Source organism: Megascapheus bottae, chromosome 24 (genome assembly GCF_031878675.1).
Source record: "Megascapheus bottae isolate mThoBot1 chromosome 24, mThoBot2.hap1, whole genome shotgun sequence".
In the NCBI taxonomy this organism is placed as follows: domain Eukaryota; kingdom Metazoa; phylum Chordata; class Mammalia; order Rodentia; family Geomyidae; genus Megascapheus; species Megascapheus bottae.
Window position 1 is genome coordinate 24,708,619 of NC_143532.1, and position 16,562 is coordinate 24,725,180.

The 16,562-nt window shown below is 50.7% G+C and overlaps 1 protein-coding gene across 2 annotated transcripts in view; it reads right to left on the minus strand.

Annotated features, from left to right (window-relative positions):
* Positions 1-16,562, minus strand: part of Nkd1 (NKD inhibitor of Wnt signaling pathway 1) — a 74,012-nt gene that overhangs the window by 20,659 nt on the left and 36,791 nt on the right. For both annotated transcript variants that reach the window (XM_090357663.1, XM_090357664.1), the window contains one exon: positions 3,913-3,979. In XM_090357663.1, the coding sequence (XP_090213789.1) occupies positions 3,913-3,979 (67 nt within the window). The remainder of the gene's footprint in view (positions 1-3,912; positions 3,980-16,562) is intronic.

Genomic DNA, 16,562 nt, shown 5'->3' on the forward strand with positions numbered 1-16,562 from the left:
GCTCATTCACTGGTCTAGTATCCCCAGTCTGCCCTTCTCTGAAGGTCCACCGTGGGGCCTGCCTGTGACCTGGAGTGAACCCAGGGCCCAGCAGAGGCCTGAGCAGTAGCAGTGCTGAGAAAATACTAAGTGAAGAGACAGAGAACCCTAGTCTGTTCTGTCGGATTTGGGCTACTCTGGACTTCAAATATTCAATGATAACAGAAGGGACTAAAAGCTTCTAAAGAGTTCTCCAGCTCTGTCAATGGTCAAAACATCTCACACCCTAGGTGGAGCACCGATAGCAAAAGCCTGTGATCCTAGCTGCTCAGAAGGCTGAGATCTGAGGACTGTGGTTCAAAGCCAGGCTGGGCAGAGTCCGTGAGACTCTTATCTCTAGTTAACCACCAAAAAGCAGCAAGTAGAACTGTGGTTCAAGGGGTAGAGCATCAGCTTTGAGCAAAAAAAAAAAAGCTAAGAGACAGTGACTAGGCACTGAGTTCAAGCTCCAGTATCAGCCCATGCACACACACACACACACACACCACACACACACACACACACACACACACACACACACACACACACACACACACACACACACACACCCTCAGGAGGCCAGGTAGTCAGCCAGGGCCCCCAGTAGCCTGAAGTGGGGATCACCTGATTTCAGTGACTTTCAAGTGTTGACACACACTCATTAGTCAGTGTTTATTGAGTACTTGCAGCACGGCAGGCTGTGTGCTATGTCCGGGAAGTCTGAGAAGGGCCCTAACTAACGGGATCAAAGCAACTTTTGGCACTGGCCTCCTTTGATGTGGACTGGATGAGTGAGAGAAACACATCCACCCCAACTGGACCCAAGGAAAAGGTTGGATCCAGGCCAACTCTCAAACTCTTTTTTCAAGGTTCACATAAGCCACCTCACGATTTTTACAAGAAGCTCGAGGGAGACGTGCTCCACCAACCCCATCAGAAAACCAAAGCACAGAGAAGTCAAGGGACTTTCTTGAAGACACACAGCAGGTAGTGATAAAGCCCGGCTATGGGGGGTGGATGGGAGTTAGAATAAAGTGAGAAGATGCCTCCACTTGAGCAAATGATGCATGAAAGTTTTGGGACCCAGGGAAAATTTCTGTCTCAACACTTCTGCCCTGGTTGGCATAACTGGCAGTTTGAGATTTCCACTCTGGTGCCAGGGAAGCAGAGATGCTCTCCTGGTGGGCTGGATCCACTGGCAGATTGAGGCAGAGGCGATGGACAGCAGGGCTAACTGGAGGCCATAGGCTTTCAGTGGCTTTCTAAGGACGTGAGGCATGCAGAGCAGGTTCTGCAGAGCTGTAGTCTATGGATGATGGAGACAGGGGGAATGGAGTGGGGAAAACGTGAGCAGAGCCTGGACAGGGGAGCCCCAAGCAGGCAGGAAAGCTGTATGTGAGCTGCAAGAGGGACAGAATTCAGCCAGCCACCTTCTCTTCCACATTGAGTCTGGAAGAGCCTGAGAGCAGGACACCCTCAGACTAAGCAACTCCTAAGGCCACATGGGTCTGGCAAGCAAGCCTGGCACTCAATTCCTTCTCAGGGCACAAGCCACGATGGCTGCCATCGAGGTCCATGCTCTGCTAGTGAGGTAAAAGCCAGGTAGGTTTTGGAGATGAGTAGCAACTCCCTCTCCCCTACTCTGTACCTGACCCCTGCTGGGTACACAGAGGGACCCACCAAAGCCTACCTCACCTCCCCAGCCAGCCACGCCCACCCTGTGGCTCTGGCTTGGAACTTTTGATGTTTACTTTGTTCTTTCCCAAGTTCAAAAGGAGCTGGGCCAGCCCTGCACCAAGCCTTCTTAATCCCCTCGCCGCTCCCAGCTGGCCAGTTAAGGCAGCTAAGACTCCGGATTAGGGCCGGCTTCACGGAACAACACAGGAGCTAAAGCCATCCTCTCCTGGGATGGCTAAAAGACTTCTTTTTATCTTCACGCCTCAGATGGCCTTTTCTCTCCCTTAAACAGCCCTCCAGCCTGCCAAGAGGCAATGAACTTGGCCAACAGGAAGACAAAGAAAACATTCAGGACCCTGCTAGCTCTTCCTCGGTCAGAAGCATAGATGCATGCTGTAGCCCCAGGGCCAAGCAGGTGGACAGTTTTGTGGCCAGGACTTTGTGGCACCTGACCTCACCAGCCTGCCATCCACAGTTACAACCCCCCCCGGGAGTGGGTAGCTTCAGGTCACGATACCAAGGGTCTCTCCAGGGGTTCTCAGGGACCAAGCGCACCGACACGTGCAGGTGCCCACCTGGCCCAAATCGAGGCAGCTTCTTTCATTTGCAGAAATTAACAGCTAATCCCAGGAACACATTAGTCTTCTTGCAAAAGTTCAAACATTCAAGATAAGTAATACTGCAGCCTTTCCACCCAGACTTTCCACATGCACCTTCATGTACACGCATGCACGTGCACGCGCGCGCGCGCACACACACACACACACACACACACACACACACACACACACACACACACAGAGTTCCAGATTTCAGCTATAACCAGGACTTAGTAAATGATGGATGAAAGCATGCAACGGGAGGATGACAAGTGGGGGTGATTGGGGTGATATCAGATGGATGTCGCTGATCACAAGGGTAAAGTCACCCTTGTGAAAGATGAGGACCTGTGAGGACCAGTGAGGCTGATGGGTGAAGGGATGCAGGACAGGAGGCAGACATGACGAGAGTATGGATGGAAGGATACAACTAGTGCTAAGGTATGGGTGGATGAACGTGTTGAATGAAGCACCAGATCTCAGCATCTCTCTATGACAAGGGTGATAACTCAGGCTCTCAGCAACTAAGCTTAAAGTACCAGCTCCAGTCTACAATAAACAGGCTTGAGGGAACTCCAGAGCCTAAACAAAGCTTTCTATCCCCACACTACTCCTGACCTTGACCTGGGGCCTACAGAGACTCAAGCAAAGCTTGGCATACATGCATGCATCCCCTGCCTCCACTCCTGGGAAGCTATGCAAACATCATCCAACAGCTCGTCTTCAAGAGTGGTGTGTGTATCTGGTGCAACCGGAGAGCTTGTTCACATTCGTGGCAAAGTGCATCCATGAGCCTCTATCCCCAGGTGGCCTCCCTCCACTGTTACTTTCTCCTCAAAGGTGTCAGGATCCCCAAGGCCTAAATCTGAGAGTTTCCTGAGGACCTTTCTACCCCAGCCCCCAGTTCTCTAGCCTGAAGTCCTTCTTCTCCCTAGTTTGTCATGCCTCTTCTCAGATACTGACTAAAAGGATGAAATGCATTTCCTTCTGCTACCTGAGCTGCCTGGGGCCCCACGCAGGGAAGGCTGGGAAGGCTGGCCTGCCCCATGGAAAGCCAGTACACTAGGGACTGGCCCACACAAGTGGCTGCAGCTCTTTACAGTCCAGCACATTTCTCAGCGACAGGGCCAGAGCAATGGATAAGACAGGGGATGTGCATATGTGTTTGTGCATCAGTGTGCACCTGTATGTGCATGTGCATTTATTCAACAGGGGAGGCAGAACAGCTATCGCCCAAGGCACTCAGCCCACATGCCCCCGACAATGCCCTGTGGGTGGCCTACACTAAGCATATCAGTGTGATGCTGGGAGAAGGGAGGGTAAGCTGGGCTGCGAGAGCCTGTAAGGTTACCCAGCTAATGGGTACCAGGCTCAAATGTGACCCTCCAGATCCGGGCTCTGCTGGCTTAGTCCTGGGACAGAATAACTTCCCTCTTCTTCCTCTTCTTGTCCCTTTTCCTCCTCCTCCTCCTCCTCCTCCTCCTCCTCCTCCTCCTCCTCCTCCTCCTCCTCCTCCTCCTCAGCCCATGAATCGCAGCCTCTGGGCCCCACAGGTCATCTAGCTGACAAGAAGACCCTTTCCCCACCTTGCTGCTAGGGGAGCATGGGTTCCAAGTACCTTCTAGCCGGAAGTCCTCCTCTTCCTCCTCACTGAGTGCTTCCCGGAAAACGTCACCAGTGAACTCCTGGGGGAAGATAAAAGGGGACATTAGGGAGGTGTGTCCATCTTTCTGGCAACAGAGGAGAGATGAGATCCTGACAGGATTAGAAGGCTGGGGTGGACCCAGTACAGGGGACTCGTCAGGTCTACAGCACCAAAAAAGTGGTTTAGAACCCCACATCTCACGGGGGACATCATCCCCTTCCCTAGGCAAGAGCAGAAAGTGCCCCTTATCCATCAGCTAAGCCAACTTCACGGCACCAGGCCCAGCATGCTTCCTCTGGGCCTCAGAAAGTGGCCAAAATCTGGCCCTTTTCTCAACAAAGCTGGGTCTCTGGCCCTGTGGGGCTCTATTCTGTCCCCAACATGACCTCACTGACTACAGCAGGTGATCAGGACCTGCAAACTCTGGCTCTTGCTGGGCCCCACTTACGCCATGTCTCATCCTGCAACTACCTTCTAGTCACTGACCTAACTCTTGCCTGCCTGCCCCTGTGCTTGCTCCAGGGAGCTAGATATCTGACACTGCACCCACACCTGGTCTGCATGGTCCTTGCATTCAGGGTGAGGGAGGTTTCACTGGTCCACAGGCAGAGAAATATGTGTGACAGGCACCACCTATCCAAAATGTTCAAGAAAAATGGCTGCACACAATGCAAGAAGCTAAACCAAAGCTGTCAAAGAAGCTTCGACAATCATTGGGGTTTTATCACAAAGAGTTTGGAGATCAAAGAAAATTATTTGAGACAGAGCTAAATGAGACTCCTTAGTTCAGAACTTATCAGAGCCTTTTCTGTAGTTATTAACATTTAATCTCTACGGGTTGCTATATATATTACATTCTCCAACACTATTCTCACCACAGGATTTTGCTTCTCAAAAGTATCGCAAGTGATTCACGATGCAAACAATCCACTTTGGAAAATATTCCTCTTTGGGGGCTCAGCTAAGGTTTGGGGGATTATGCCACTCATAAGGCCTACAATGATGCTCTAATAGTCCCCCTCAAACTCATGAAAGGACAAGTAATATAAAGCCCAAATGCAGCAGCTGTCACCAAATTCTCTTTGTGAGAAGAACAAAAAGAAAAAGGAGAAACATCCGCTCCTTGGTGAGAAAAATAACAAAATCTCTGCACCTTAAATGCTTGAAGCCAGGCCAGGAGTGTCTTGGAGACACCCCTGCAGCTGAGGGTCAGCTTCCTGTTCTCTGGGTTCTTGTTTTGAAGATAAACAGCCTGAGTTCTGTGGATGAGGATGGCTCTGTTCTGTTCAGAGTCTTTCAAATCACTTGGGGGCATTGTCCTCTTTCCCAATGGTGGTTAAAATGTGGCCTTTCCAGGCTCCTGGTGCCCCATTTACTTCAAAACCAGGCGATGCTCCACGCTCTCCTCCTCTGCCAATTATTATAATGACAGAACATTTCCCAGGCTTGTAAACTGGCTGTTTGTGTTCACAGAGCCAGAGTTGACAGGGAAGCTGGGAGAAAGTGACAGGAAAGAGGTGCACACAGGTGGCATCCTCAGATGGCTGGGACACCCCCAGCAGCCAATTAAAGCCTGGTTTTCATGCTGGGGAGTGGAAACAGACAGACAGACACACGCACACACACACATACATGTGCAGGTGTACAAGCATACACAAGTGCCAATGCATACTGCCACCTCCCTCCAGGGGTAGCAACAGGCCAAATAGATGTCCCTCCTGGGTTAGTACTGACAGCCCTTTAAGGCCCTATTTGAAGGAATGTAAAGAGTCCCGGTGCCACGCTAATGGAGGTTTGAGTGAGGATAAACCCTCCAGAGGCTGGAGGCTGGTGGTGGACCATCAGCCAGGGGGGGATAGAGCTGGTTCTAGACCAGCTTCAACACGCAGTGGAACTGTCCACCTGTAAGCATGACAGCTGAGAAGGCCAAGAACCCTGGCACTTTCCAGGGACAGAAGACATGCTTTAAGTACAAAGAAAAAGTCTGATCCAGTAGCTCTGTGGTCAGAGAACAAATATTTCCCTGTGTCTAATGGCCTTCATGAGCCCTCAAGGCCTCCCCACAGTGTAGGGACCTGGTCCTGTTCTCCAGTGCAGACTGGAGAGCTGCATGCAAGCCCTAAGACCAGGCTCTTTGCATCATCCTATAGGAAACAGGGGCTGTTGGGAACTGGTCGCTCAGACCCCTCAGCAGCCACAAGCCTCAGTGTAGAGGGATCAGAACTGGAATCAGGCAGATCTCAAGCAAAGCTGTGTGAAGGAGCTCTGTTTCCCCAACTCTGCTCATCTTCATGTGGGCCAGACAATACACGTGACATCCCAGGGTAGCTGTGAGGAAGCTCAGCCTTGTACCTGATCTTCCTGGTACTGTAAGTGGAGTCAGACAGATTGGTGGTGACTGTTTATCCCTTCTCCTATCATTATTATCGAACAGCTGCTGGGAAACAGCTGGGAGGCACAGAGTGACTCACTAGCCTTCAAATCACCTCTCAGACTCCTGAGGACACAGCCCTAGCTTGTTCAACACATCCTTATTCCTTGAGACAATCCCCACCACATCACTGAGAGACTCTTCCCAGGATCGTGGTTATTACACCCACTTTACAGATGAGAACCTGGGGCACAGAGACAATTCCTGAGGGAATTGTCTGAGATCACAGAGAGAGTAAGAGCCTTCATCTTTCATGATGGCCCCTCCTTGTAAGAAGCCTGTGAGTGGAGCTGGGTATGCAGTGACCATCTACCAATTCTTCTGTCCCCACCATTCTGGCTAGGTTCCAGGCCTCTTCCCTGTTGGACTCCAGGATTGTTAGCTTTAGCCCCTGCTCCAAGTTCTGATGAAAGCCTTTCCTGGGTCCTCAGAACTCTAGCCCAGGGGACTAGTTCAGTGGCCTCTTAGGAAACAGGGCCTAGACACGCAGACACGCCTCTCTCCCAGTGCTGCCCCACTCTGGGCCCCAGGAAGCGAGGCCAGTCCCTGCGGCCAGCACCAGCCCCAAGCCCAGACTCGCAGGGCTCAGTGCCTTATAAGGCTTCCAGGATGGGAAAACCACATCAAAGCAGGGCCGTGGGGGGCAGGCTGGCGTGGGCTGGGGATTTTCCTTTGTCTTGGAAACGTCATACTTCCCCTCCCTCTGCCCCAGCAGGTCTGTGTCAATCTCTCTGTTCTCTAAGAGTTCACAGATGTGGTGCCACAGGCTTTCAAAGCCAATTCCCGGTGCCCACGGAACTCAGCAGGACATATACATTCCAGGAAAGCAGAGTGCTGAGATGCTCGTGGGAAGAGAAGGCTGAGTGCAGGCCACTTCGAAACCCTTAGATCCAAGCAGCCTGCCTGGAGCTGCCCCAGCAAATGCCTGGCAGGCTCTCTCTCCCCGGCCTGCCAGGCCTTCCTAGGCCTCTCGTCTCCTCTAAGGAGGTAGGACATGGCCTCTCCATTCACCAGCAACCGAATGGACCTGGCTCGGGGCCGCTACCACCCTCAGCAGCTGAGAGGCAGCAAATGCACTGGCCTCATTTTTCCTGGGCTATGAAATGAGGACTTAGATGTCAAAGAGGGCACATGAAATGTAGAAAGAATGCCCAAAGAGCATCTGGCACAAAGTTTGGAAGCACAAAATGGCAGCTCCTGTCCGTCTGCAGTGCCCTTTTCTGGAATGTGCTTGGGAATGTCCCAGTTGGTCCTCACAATCACTCAAGGCTCAGCAGCCCAAACCTCCTGGAATCCAATTCATACACATGCAATGGGTCCCATTCATGTTCAAGGCAATATTCAAGACTCCTATTAACCAAGTCAGAACCACCTCGCCAGCCGATGAGAGACACCAAGCTGATTTTCTACACGAATACAACCGCACAGGTTCAAAAGAATGAGGCTAGTTAGCCACCTGCCATGGAAAGTGCCATAGCACAGGAAGAGTAAGGGGAAAAAGTACAAGAGACACAGCTAAACTACCTGTATGGATGAGAAGCACCGAACACATGCATCACTGCCTGCAGGAAGAGGCAAGGACAGCATGAGAAATCTCAGTCTTATCAGACTCTATTATTGCTCAACAGGACAGTTGCCCTTCCATCTCCTTGGGGCATGGGTTCCAGGAGGCTTCTAGGAACCCAAACAAAACCCTGGGTTGTTGTTGTTGTTGAGACAAGGTCTTGGTTTGTAGTTCAGGCTAGAATTGAACTCACATTCCTCCTTCCTTCTTCCAAGTGCCAAGATTACAGGCAGGGACCACCATATCCACCCCCCAAAGACTTGAAATCATCTTTAGATTCCTTACAATAACCAGAAATGCAAGGGCTACTGTACTGTACTGCTGGGAGAATACCAAGAAAAAGAAGTCTGCACATGTTTAGTATAAGTACAACTTTTTCTTCCTGAATATTCTCCATCCAATGTCGGCTGAGCCTGTGGTTATGGAATCCCAATACCAAAGGACAGCTGTACATCCACAGGTTACTTAGGGTACACTGAAGCCTGACTGAACAAACCTTTTCAGTAGACGAAGTCAGCAGATGAAGTAAAAGATGCCAGGTGTTACAGAAAAGGTGGCAAGACAGGTCAGAATGTTTGGGGTGGGCCTTTTTTTTTTTTTTTTTTTTTTTTGCCAGTCCTGGGCTTGAGCTGAGGGCCTGAGCACTGTCCTTGGACTTTCTCAAGGCTAGAGCTCTACCACTTGAGCCTCAGCACCACTTCTGGCTTTTTCTATATATGTGGTACCAAGGAATTGAACCCGGGTCTTCGTGCATGCTAGGCAAGCACTTTAACCACTAGGCCAAATGGCCCCGGGGGTGGGCCTTCTTATGTCCAGAATGGATAGGAGGCTTGGATAAAGTTCAAGATCCTGCTCAGTTACAGGCATGCTAAAATTCCAACTCTTAGCCCCACCTCATCAATGATCTGGTCATTTTCTTGAGTTGAGGAGGGGGTGTTAATTTTCCTCTAGAGCTACACCCTAAGAAACAGGGGAGCGAAGGAAGGCAAGCCTCATTTTCTGGGCCTCTTTCTCTGTGTGGCATAGCATGCACTCTAACCTGTAGACCTCTTTCTTCCTGCCCAGTTTCCCCCTTGATTGGTCCCCAGAGCCACTCTACTTACAACCATAGCAAACCAAAGGAAGTACTGGAGAGCTGTCTGCCTCAGGCCAACATACAGGCTAGGGATGCAAAGACTGTCACCATCGAGGGACTGGGGAGATGGACCAAGGCTCCCAGAGGCCTTGACTCCAGGTCAGGAGTTTAGAGATGCTATTCTCTCCAGGGACAGGAAGAGAGCAAGCCCCCTCCCTGTAAAACTACCCAGAAATGAGGGCAGCCTCTCAACCACAGGTCACCAGCAGTGGCTCTTGACTCTGTCTGCCCAGTATATATCCCAGCTGCAGCCATGAGATCCACCTAGCAAGAGCTACTGGATGGTATTTCCTCTGAGACCCAGGCACATCTTGTCTCAACTCTGCTTCAGCCAGATGCTCATTCATACAGAGAGAAGGAAAGGAGGTAGAGAAAGCAGCAGATGGGCTTCAGGTCATCGACCTTCAAGTAGAATCTGGCAGATTCTGCTCTGGCTATGAATCTGATACATAACAGGTACTCAACAGAGGTCTGTCCATGGACTATAGACCAGGCCTATCCCATCTTCTTTGCAGCATTGCAATCTGGAATGGTTACAAAATCCACTGGAACTAGCCAGGCATCCCTGGATCATGCCTTTTAACCCTAGCCATTCAGGAGGCTGAAATCTGAGGATCACGATTTAAAGCCAGTCCAGGCAGAAAAATCCATGACATTTCTTATCTCCGATTAACCACCAAAAATCTGGAACTAGAGCTGTGGCTCAAGTGATTGAGAACTATAGCCTTGAGCCAAAAAGCCAAGTAACAACTCCCAGGTCCAGAGTTCAATCTTCAGTACACACACACACACACACACACACACACACACACACTAAACTTCCACCATTACTAGCAGCAAGGCTGAGCTTCTGTTACTACATAAAAACTACCTCCCATGGCCCCCAGGGCCAAGTCACAGACTCTAACACACCTGGACACCAGCTGTGGACAGAGGTTTCTGCCACCTCTGCATGGTAGCCCTGCCACAGCCTCCCCCTTCACTTCCAGTGCTGGCCTTGGCCTCTGCCCACAAGGAGCAGCCCTCCAGGCTCCAAAGACGTGGAGCTGTGATTAAAATTCCTCACATTGCTCCCAACTATTTTTATCTGCTCAAAATGTAATCCGAGTGCCCCTCGCTGTGTGCCCAGCCTCGGTTCCCCATGTGTGGGCCTCCATCTGAGCTCACAACCTGGGCTCAAGGGTCTGGTGCTGGGAAGGTGGATGTTTATAGCACAGAGGGGACAACAGAGCATGCCGGGGGGGTGTGGGTGTCAGGCCTGAGACCCCATAGTGAATGGCCAAGTCTGCTCCTCAGGTTGGTGTCACCCCAAAACCTGCCATTATCACAACTTGCTCCACTGTGAGGTCCCACTCAGGGTACTGGAAACACGGAATATTTCTCTATAAATGGATCGCTTCCCCTTTTCCCCCACCCTTTTTTCTTGAATAAGATCAGCAAAATCATGTGTGAAAACTACTTTGTTTTTTGTTTGTTTTGTTTTTGTCATTTCCAGGGCTTGTACTCAGGGCCTGAGCACTATCCTTGGGCCTTCTCAAGGTCTAGTGCTCTACCATTTGAGCCACAGCACCATTTCCATCTTTTTATATGTATTTGGTACCAAGAAATCGAACCTAGGTCTTTGTGCATGTTAAACACTAGGCCAAACTCCTGGCCCCTTATTTTGTTTTTAAAAAAGCATAATTCAAGGACTAGGAGTTTGGCCTAGTGGTAAAGTGCTTGCCTAGCATGAACAAAGACCCAAGTTCGATTCCTTGGTACCACATACATAGAAAAAGCCAGAAGTGGTGTTGTGGCTCAAGTGGTAGAGCTCTAGCCTTGAGAAAGCCCAAGGACAGTGCTCAGGCCCTGAGTTCAAGCCCGCCGACTGACAAAAAAAATGCACACAATTCAAGCCCAACTCCAGTGGCTCACACCTCTAATCCAAGTTACTCTGGAGGCTGAGATCTGAAGATCATGATTTAAAGCCAGCCCCAGTCCATAAGACTCCAAATTTCAATTAACCATCATTAACTGGAAGTGGAGGCACAATGCTCGTCTTGAGAGAAAACAAAACAACACAAAACTCAGGAGCAGTGCCCAGACCCTGAGCTCAAGCCCCAGGACCAGAACAAAGGGGAAAAAAAACCTAACACATAATTCATACTAAATAAATACAAAATCATTGATACAAGATGTCCCCCACTTACCACCTCCAATCCCAGCACCCAGAAGTCCAGAGAGCATGCTGTGGGAACCATAATAGATAAAGAACCCCAAAATGCAGTCCTGTGCTGCATGTCAGACCATAGGGAGGAAGGCAAGTGCACAGCAGGTGATTCCAGGCTCTTCCCCAAGGTGCAGGCACCTGGTTGTGGAATGTAGTTTCTTTTTTTCTTTTTGTGGGTCATGGGGCTTGAACTTGGCCTGGCACTGTGCCTGAGCTCTTCAACTCAAGGCTACCACCCTACCTAGGCCTGGGCATTGTCCTTGAGCTCTTCAGCTCAAGGCTACCACCCTACCTACCCTTGAGCCAAGCCCCATTTCCCATTTTCTAGAAGTTAATTGGAGATACGAGTCTCCGGTCCTTTAGTGCCAGAGTTGGCTTTGAACCTTGATTCTCAGATCTCAGTCTCTTGAGTAGCTAGCATTACAGGTGTGAGCCACCGTGACCGGTGTGGAATGTAATTTCTAAACATGAAAAAAAATGGCCAATGAGGAAAATCATTCCCAAACTGACAGAAATGGTAAATCTTATTACCCAGAATGCTCTCACCTCAAACTGTGGCATCTCAGCAGGGAGAAGGGTGACTTGGTACATAAGACTATCCAGAACAAGCCAGCCACTAGCTTAGCTGGACTCTTTCTACACATAGCCTGAATTCAGAGCGCTTTCTCGAAGGAAACCCACAGCTGATAGGCTTGCGTGGGGGACAATTGGGGTGGTGGGGATAAGGACTTGAGAATGGATAATGGTGACTACAGAGAATCAAGGTACGCTCTAAATACCCACAGCCCAGCAGTCCCTATTTCTGACCCCATGAGCCAAGAAGAAGGCTTAAGGATAACAGATTTACTTCAGTAGGCAGTCAGGCCTGAGTTTTGGCTTGGCTCTTCTGATGTACACTGCAAAACTCTGCACAAATGAATACACTTGTGTATGCCTCAGTTTCCCAATGTGAAAGGGAACTGAGAGTGGAGGAAAGCACCAGGCCCATTGCCCAGCAGAGCTGGCATGTACTCTGTAAGAGCCTTGGCTCCTTCTTCTTCGTCTGGATCTTTCACACTTTTCCCTCCAACCAAGGTCTGCAGGCAAAGCCAGCCAGTCCTGTCCCAATCACACAAGGCCACTGTCCACCACTCTGCCAACCTTCCTGGCTGCTGGCCACCTTGCAGCACAGCCAAATGTATACCAAGTGGCTGGGGCGGGGCGGAGGGGGGTGGGAGAGATGGGCACCTCTGCCCAGCGTGCAACTGGGCTGCTTCTACCAGCAGCTGTTGGCCTGGCCAGGTCCCAGGTCTGCTGCCAGGGTCCAGCCTGTATGCCTTGCTGAGAAGGGTGGCCTTGAGCCAGGTCACTAAAGACATGTCATTGTCACTGTCCACTGATGACAGAGGTCACCTCACTGTGGGGAATGATGCACACCATTGCCCAGGGCAATAGCCTGCTAAGTGAGCAACCAAGGAGTCAGGAGACTCTGGGATCCCTCACCAGCCTCAAGAGCAAGAGATCAGGCCTCTTGCCTTTCATAGTAGAACTACAGAGATGCAATATGATCCTTTCCACTCACTTATCTTGGAACTTCTAGGGAATAATGAGGAGCCTGAGCCAGACTCTCAGACACATGCACACATACACACATGTATCCACGTATGTGCACTCATGCTCTATGCATGAGCACATGCAGGCACAAACACAGATATGTACATGTGCAGGGGTAGGCATAATTACATATGTGGCAGGTGTGTGTACCCAATTGCATACACAGAGGCACACAGGCATGCATGCAAACATCATGAACATATTACACAAGTGCACTCACAAGTACACACATGCCCATGCATATACACATGCCTATGCATATGTGCACATGCAACACTACATATCTGCATACATGCACACATGTATGCACACGCATGCAGATACACACACACACAAACACACACACACGTACACGGTCTACCTCATCAGACTCAGAAGCATCTGCCTGCTCTGCTTCCAGCCCCTCTGGATGTCCCTTTCCCAGCTCCTGACTTTGTCCTCAGCCGTCCACAATCCAGCTCTGAGAACCCTCTCTCCATTTCTCCTACAGGACTGTGTGGTGTTCACACCCCAAGAGCCCTATGCCTTCCCTGTGGTGGGGCCTTTGCCACCTCCCACACCAGAGTGGAAGTGATACACAAAACAGGCCCACGATCTGCTTGTGCAGGGCACAGGACACGGCTGGGGAGCTGAGAATGGAGCTGTCTCCTCTGCCTAGCCAGCTTTCTGGGCTGTTGTCTTCTCTCTTTCCTAAAACATGCAATGCCTTCACAATTAAAGAAATAATTAAACAAAGCTGTTTTCCAGTAAAACCATGATGTGGCCCCGCTGCCTGTGTCACATCACCAAATGCTCACCAGGCATCACAAGTTTGCATGGATCCCAACTGACTCGTGGCATTTCCCAAACCTATACCTCTCTATGAATTCCCCTCCTTCCGAGTTTTGTTGTCAAGATCTTTCCTAACCTCGAAGCAAACTGACAAAAATCACAATCCTTGCCCTCCATCACCTGTTGGCTGCCTCTTGTTCTCTGAGGCCCTCACCACATGGGACGTATCCATGCAAGACAAAGGAGGGCTCCACAAACATGTGCTGAACAACCAAACGCAGTTCTATATTTACTGACTACATTTTCTTTCCCCAAGAACAGGCCTACGGCCACCCACACCACCCTCGCGGCATTGGGGTCAGAGACACACGTCTGGAGGGACAGACAGGCACCAGAATGCTCTGAGAGGTGGTGCCTGGAGCCGGATCCCAGCTGTTCATGGTGAATGTGTGAGGTCACTGGTACAGGAAGAAAGAGAAGCAAGGCACTTTGAAGGTGACACACTAAAAACAAGCCAAAATAGGCATCAAGTTGGCTCTCTGCTGATGTACATGTAGACGCCTTCTGGAAATGCCTGAGCCCTTGCCTGTTGAGTCTTGCACATTTCTGTGAGATGGGAGGGTTTCTGATTGCAACCAGGAGGAAAGGTGAGGCTGTAGGCCTCTGTGCTGGATTTCCCCCTACTTTACTGCTCCCTATAGCTGCGCACTGGGCCAAGAATGCCCAGCCAGACCCTGCCTGCTTCTTGCTGCTCTGACTGGACCCTCAAAGGCAGCAAGGCTGCAGGCCCATTCTTATGGAGTAATGCAGGCAGGTTTGAGTCCAGAAATGGTAGGCAGAAAGCCGGTTTATCATGTCAAAGAGGTGTCATGAGGATGTGGGGTTGGGTGACAGCTCTGTCCTCCTCATCTCAACCCTAACACAGACCAAAAATAGTGGGTAGCTGGAGGTGCTGTAGGTCCCTGGGAGCTGGTCAGCAGCTCAGGTCAGGGGACTGGGTGGACTCTGGGAGGCCTCTGGAGGTTTGGCAGAAGCTGTGAGGTGGCTTTGGAGCCTGGGTGTCATAAGGTATCTGTAACAGAGACCACCTTGCATACCCAAACCTCCGAACAACACACAAAGGCCAAATGAAGGAGTGTCAGTCCTCTCTACAGCTGGGGAGACTAACGGTGGACAGGCAAAGCAGGGCAGGGTGCAGCTGGAAGGCACCACCCCCGTGAAGGTGCTTATGGGACTGCAGGAGAAGAAAGGTCAAGGCAGTCCCCACACTCCAGGCTGGGGTCAGGCCAGGCAGAGCCAAACTTCCTGCTCCCCAGAAAGTGCCACTCAAAGTGACACACTGAGCATGGGGGGGAGGCACAAATCTCCAGCCACAAGTCCACTTGTAAACTTCAGTAACAATTCTTCAGTGTCCAGATGGAAAACTGAGGGGCTCAGTAGTGTCATAAGCCAAAAAGTGGCAGAGCCAAAGCAGACTCCAATGTTTGACCAATGAGGATTTTTCACGGCTTTAGCCACAGGGGTTTGTCAGGTGTGTGACCTACGCCAGACAAAGGAGATGCTACTTTAGGGACTCTTCTTTTGGGTGGATGAGATTGACACTGCTGAGAACCTTCTACCACCAGGCAAGTAAGACATCAGCATTGAGGAAAACAGACCCAAGAAGTTGTGGAAGAGAAAAGCAGCATTTGAGCACCTAGATCAAACTATACCTGAAGCTAGGTTGATCCCCTATTGAGTGGAATGGGTCACTAAGTCTCTCCTTTCTGCTAAGTCACTTTGAGCTTATTTTTCTGCAAGTGGCTGGAGATGAGTTCTACACCGTCAGTCCTCCTCTTTCCCTAGCACAGGGGTGGACCCAGGGTCAATGCCTGAGAACACTTACTTTCACCCTTCATGGTGAAAGCTAGAGTGGGATTGTGGGAAAACCTTGCTTTTCAAGTCCTATAGGCTCAGTTTCCATCTCAGCTCTGTCTGTTTGAGCCTATTTCAACAGCAATAAAACAGACACACATCCATGTCTTTCCAGGAGCTTCCCAGCACCCTAACAACCATGTGAGATGACCAGCTTCCAAAGAGAAAGGCTCGTGTTTTTAGAGGTCTAGTTCAAGGTGAGACAGACCCAGTGCTCTTTTAAGTTTCTGGTTTGGGCACTGATGATGGCTATGATGAGGAGAAAGCAAAGAAGTAAACCACTTACATACCGGCCAGGATGCAGAAGAGAAAGAGGAGGGAGCCTGCCCCTTTTAGAGAAGGCACGTTGTCCCCGCCCCCTCCCGCCCACTTAAAGACCTCTCGTTAGGCTCCACCTCTTAAAGGCTCCACTACCTCACAACAGGCCACCCCAGAGGTCAAGACTTTACATTATAGGTCATATACCATGGCAGGTGCCCATATAATTTTACTATCTAAAGCAGGGCACTTTTGAACAGGCTGAGACAACAGGAGCAACTGAGCTGTCAGGGGTAAATGATGAACCAGGGGTTACACTGTCTTCTCCCCAATATGTGCCTTCTGCTAAGAACCCCCAGACTATCTCCATGGTGCTCTGTGGGTGGTAACCTCATGAATGTGGCTGGCTGAGTGAGACTAGGGTCTGTACATTTCCATTCCCCCCCCCCCCCCCCCCGGCCGCCCCACCACCATGAAGTCTCGGCACTCTACCAAGCACACACAGTGGCAGGAAGTGAACAGCACACTTCCCTCTTCCTCCTCGGCAGGGACTTTGCCCCATGTGTTGAGAAAACCACACTGGGTAGAAGGCAGCAGGAACGAGGAGGGCTGTGTGTCACAGTGGGAAAGGGTACAGGCTGGTTGAGGACCTGGCCATGCTGGAGCCACGGCCTCCAGCTGCCTCAGGAGCCCCTGCTCCACTCCACAGCCCCACTCCCCCTGCAGCCCCACATAGTAGTAGCAATGC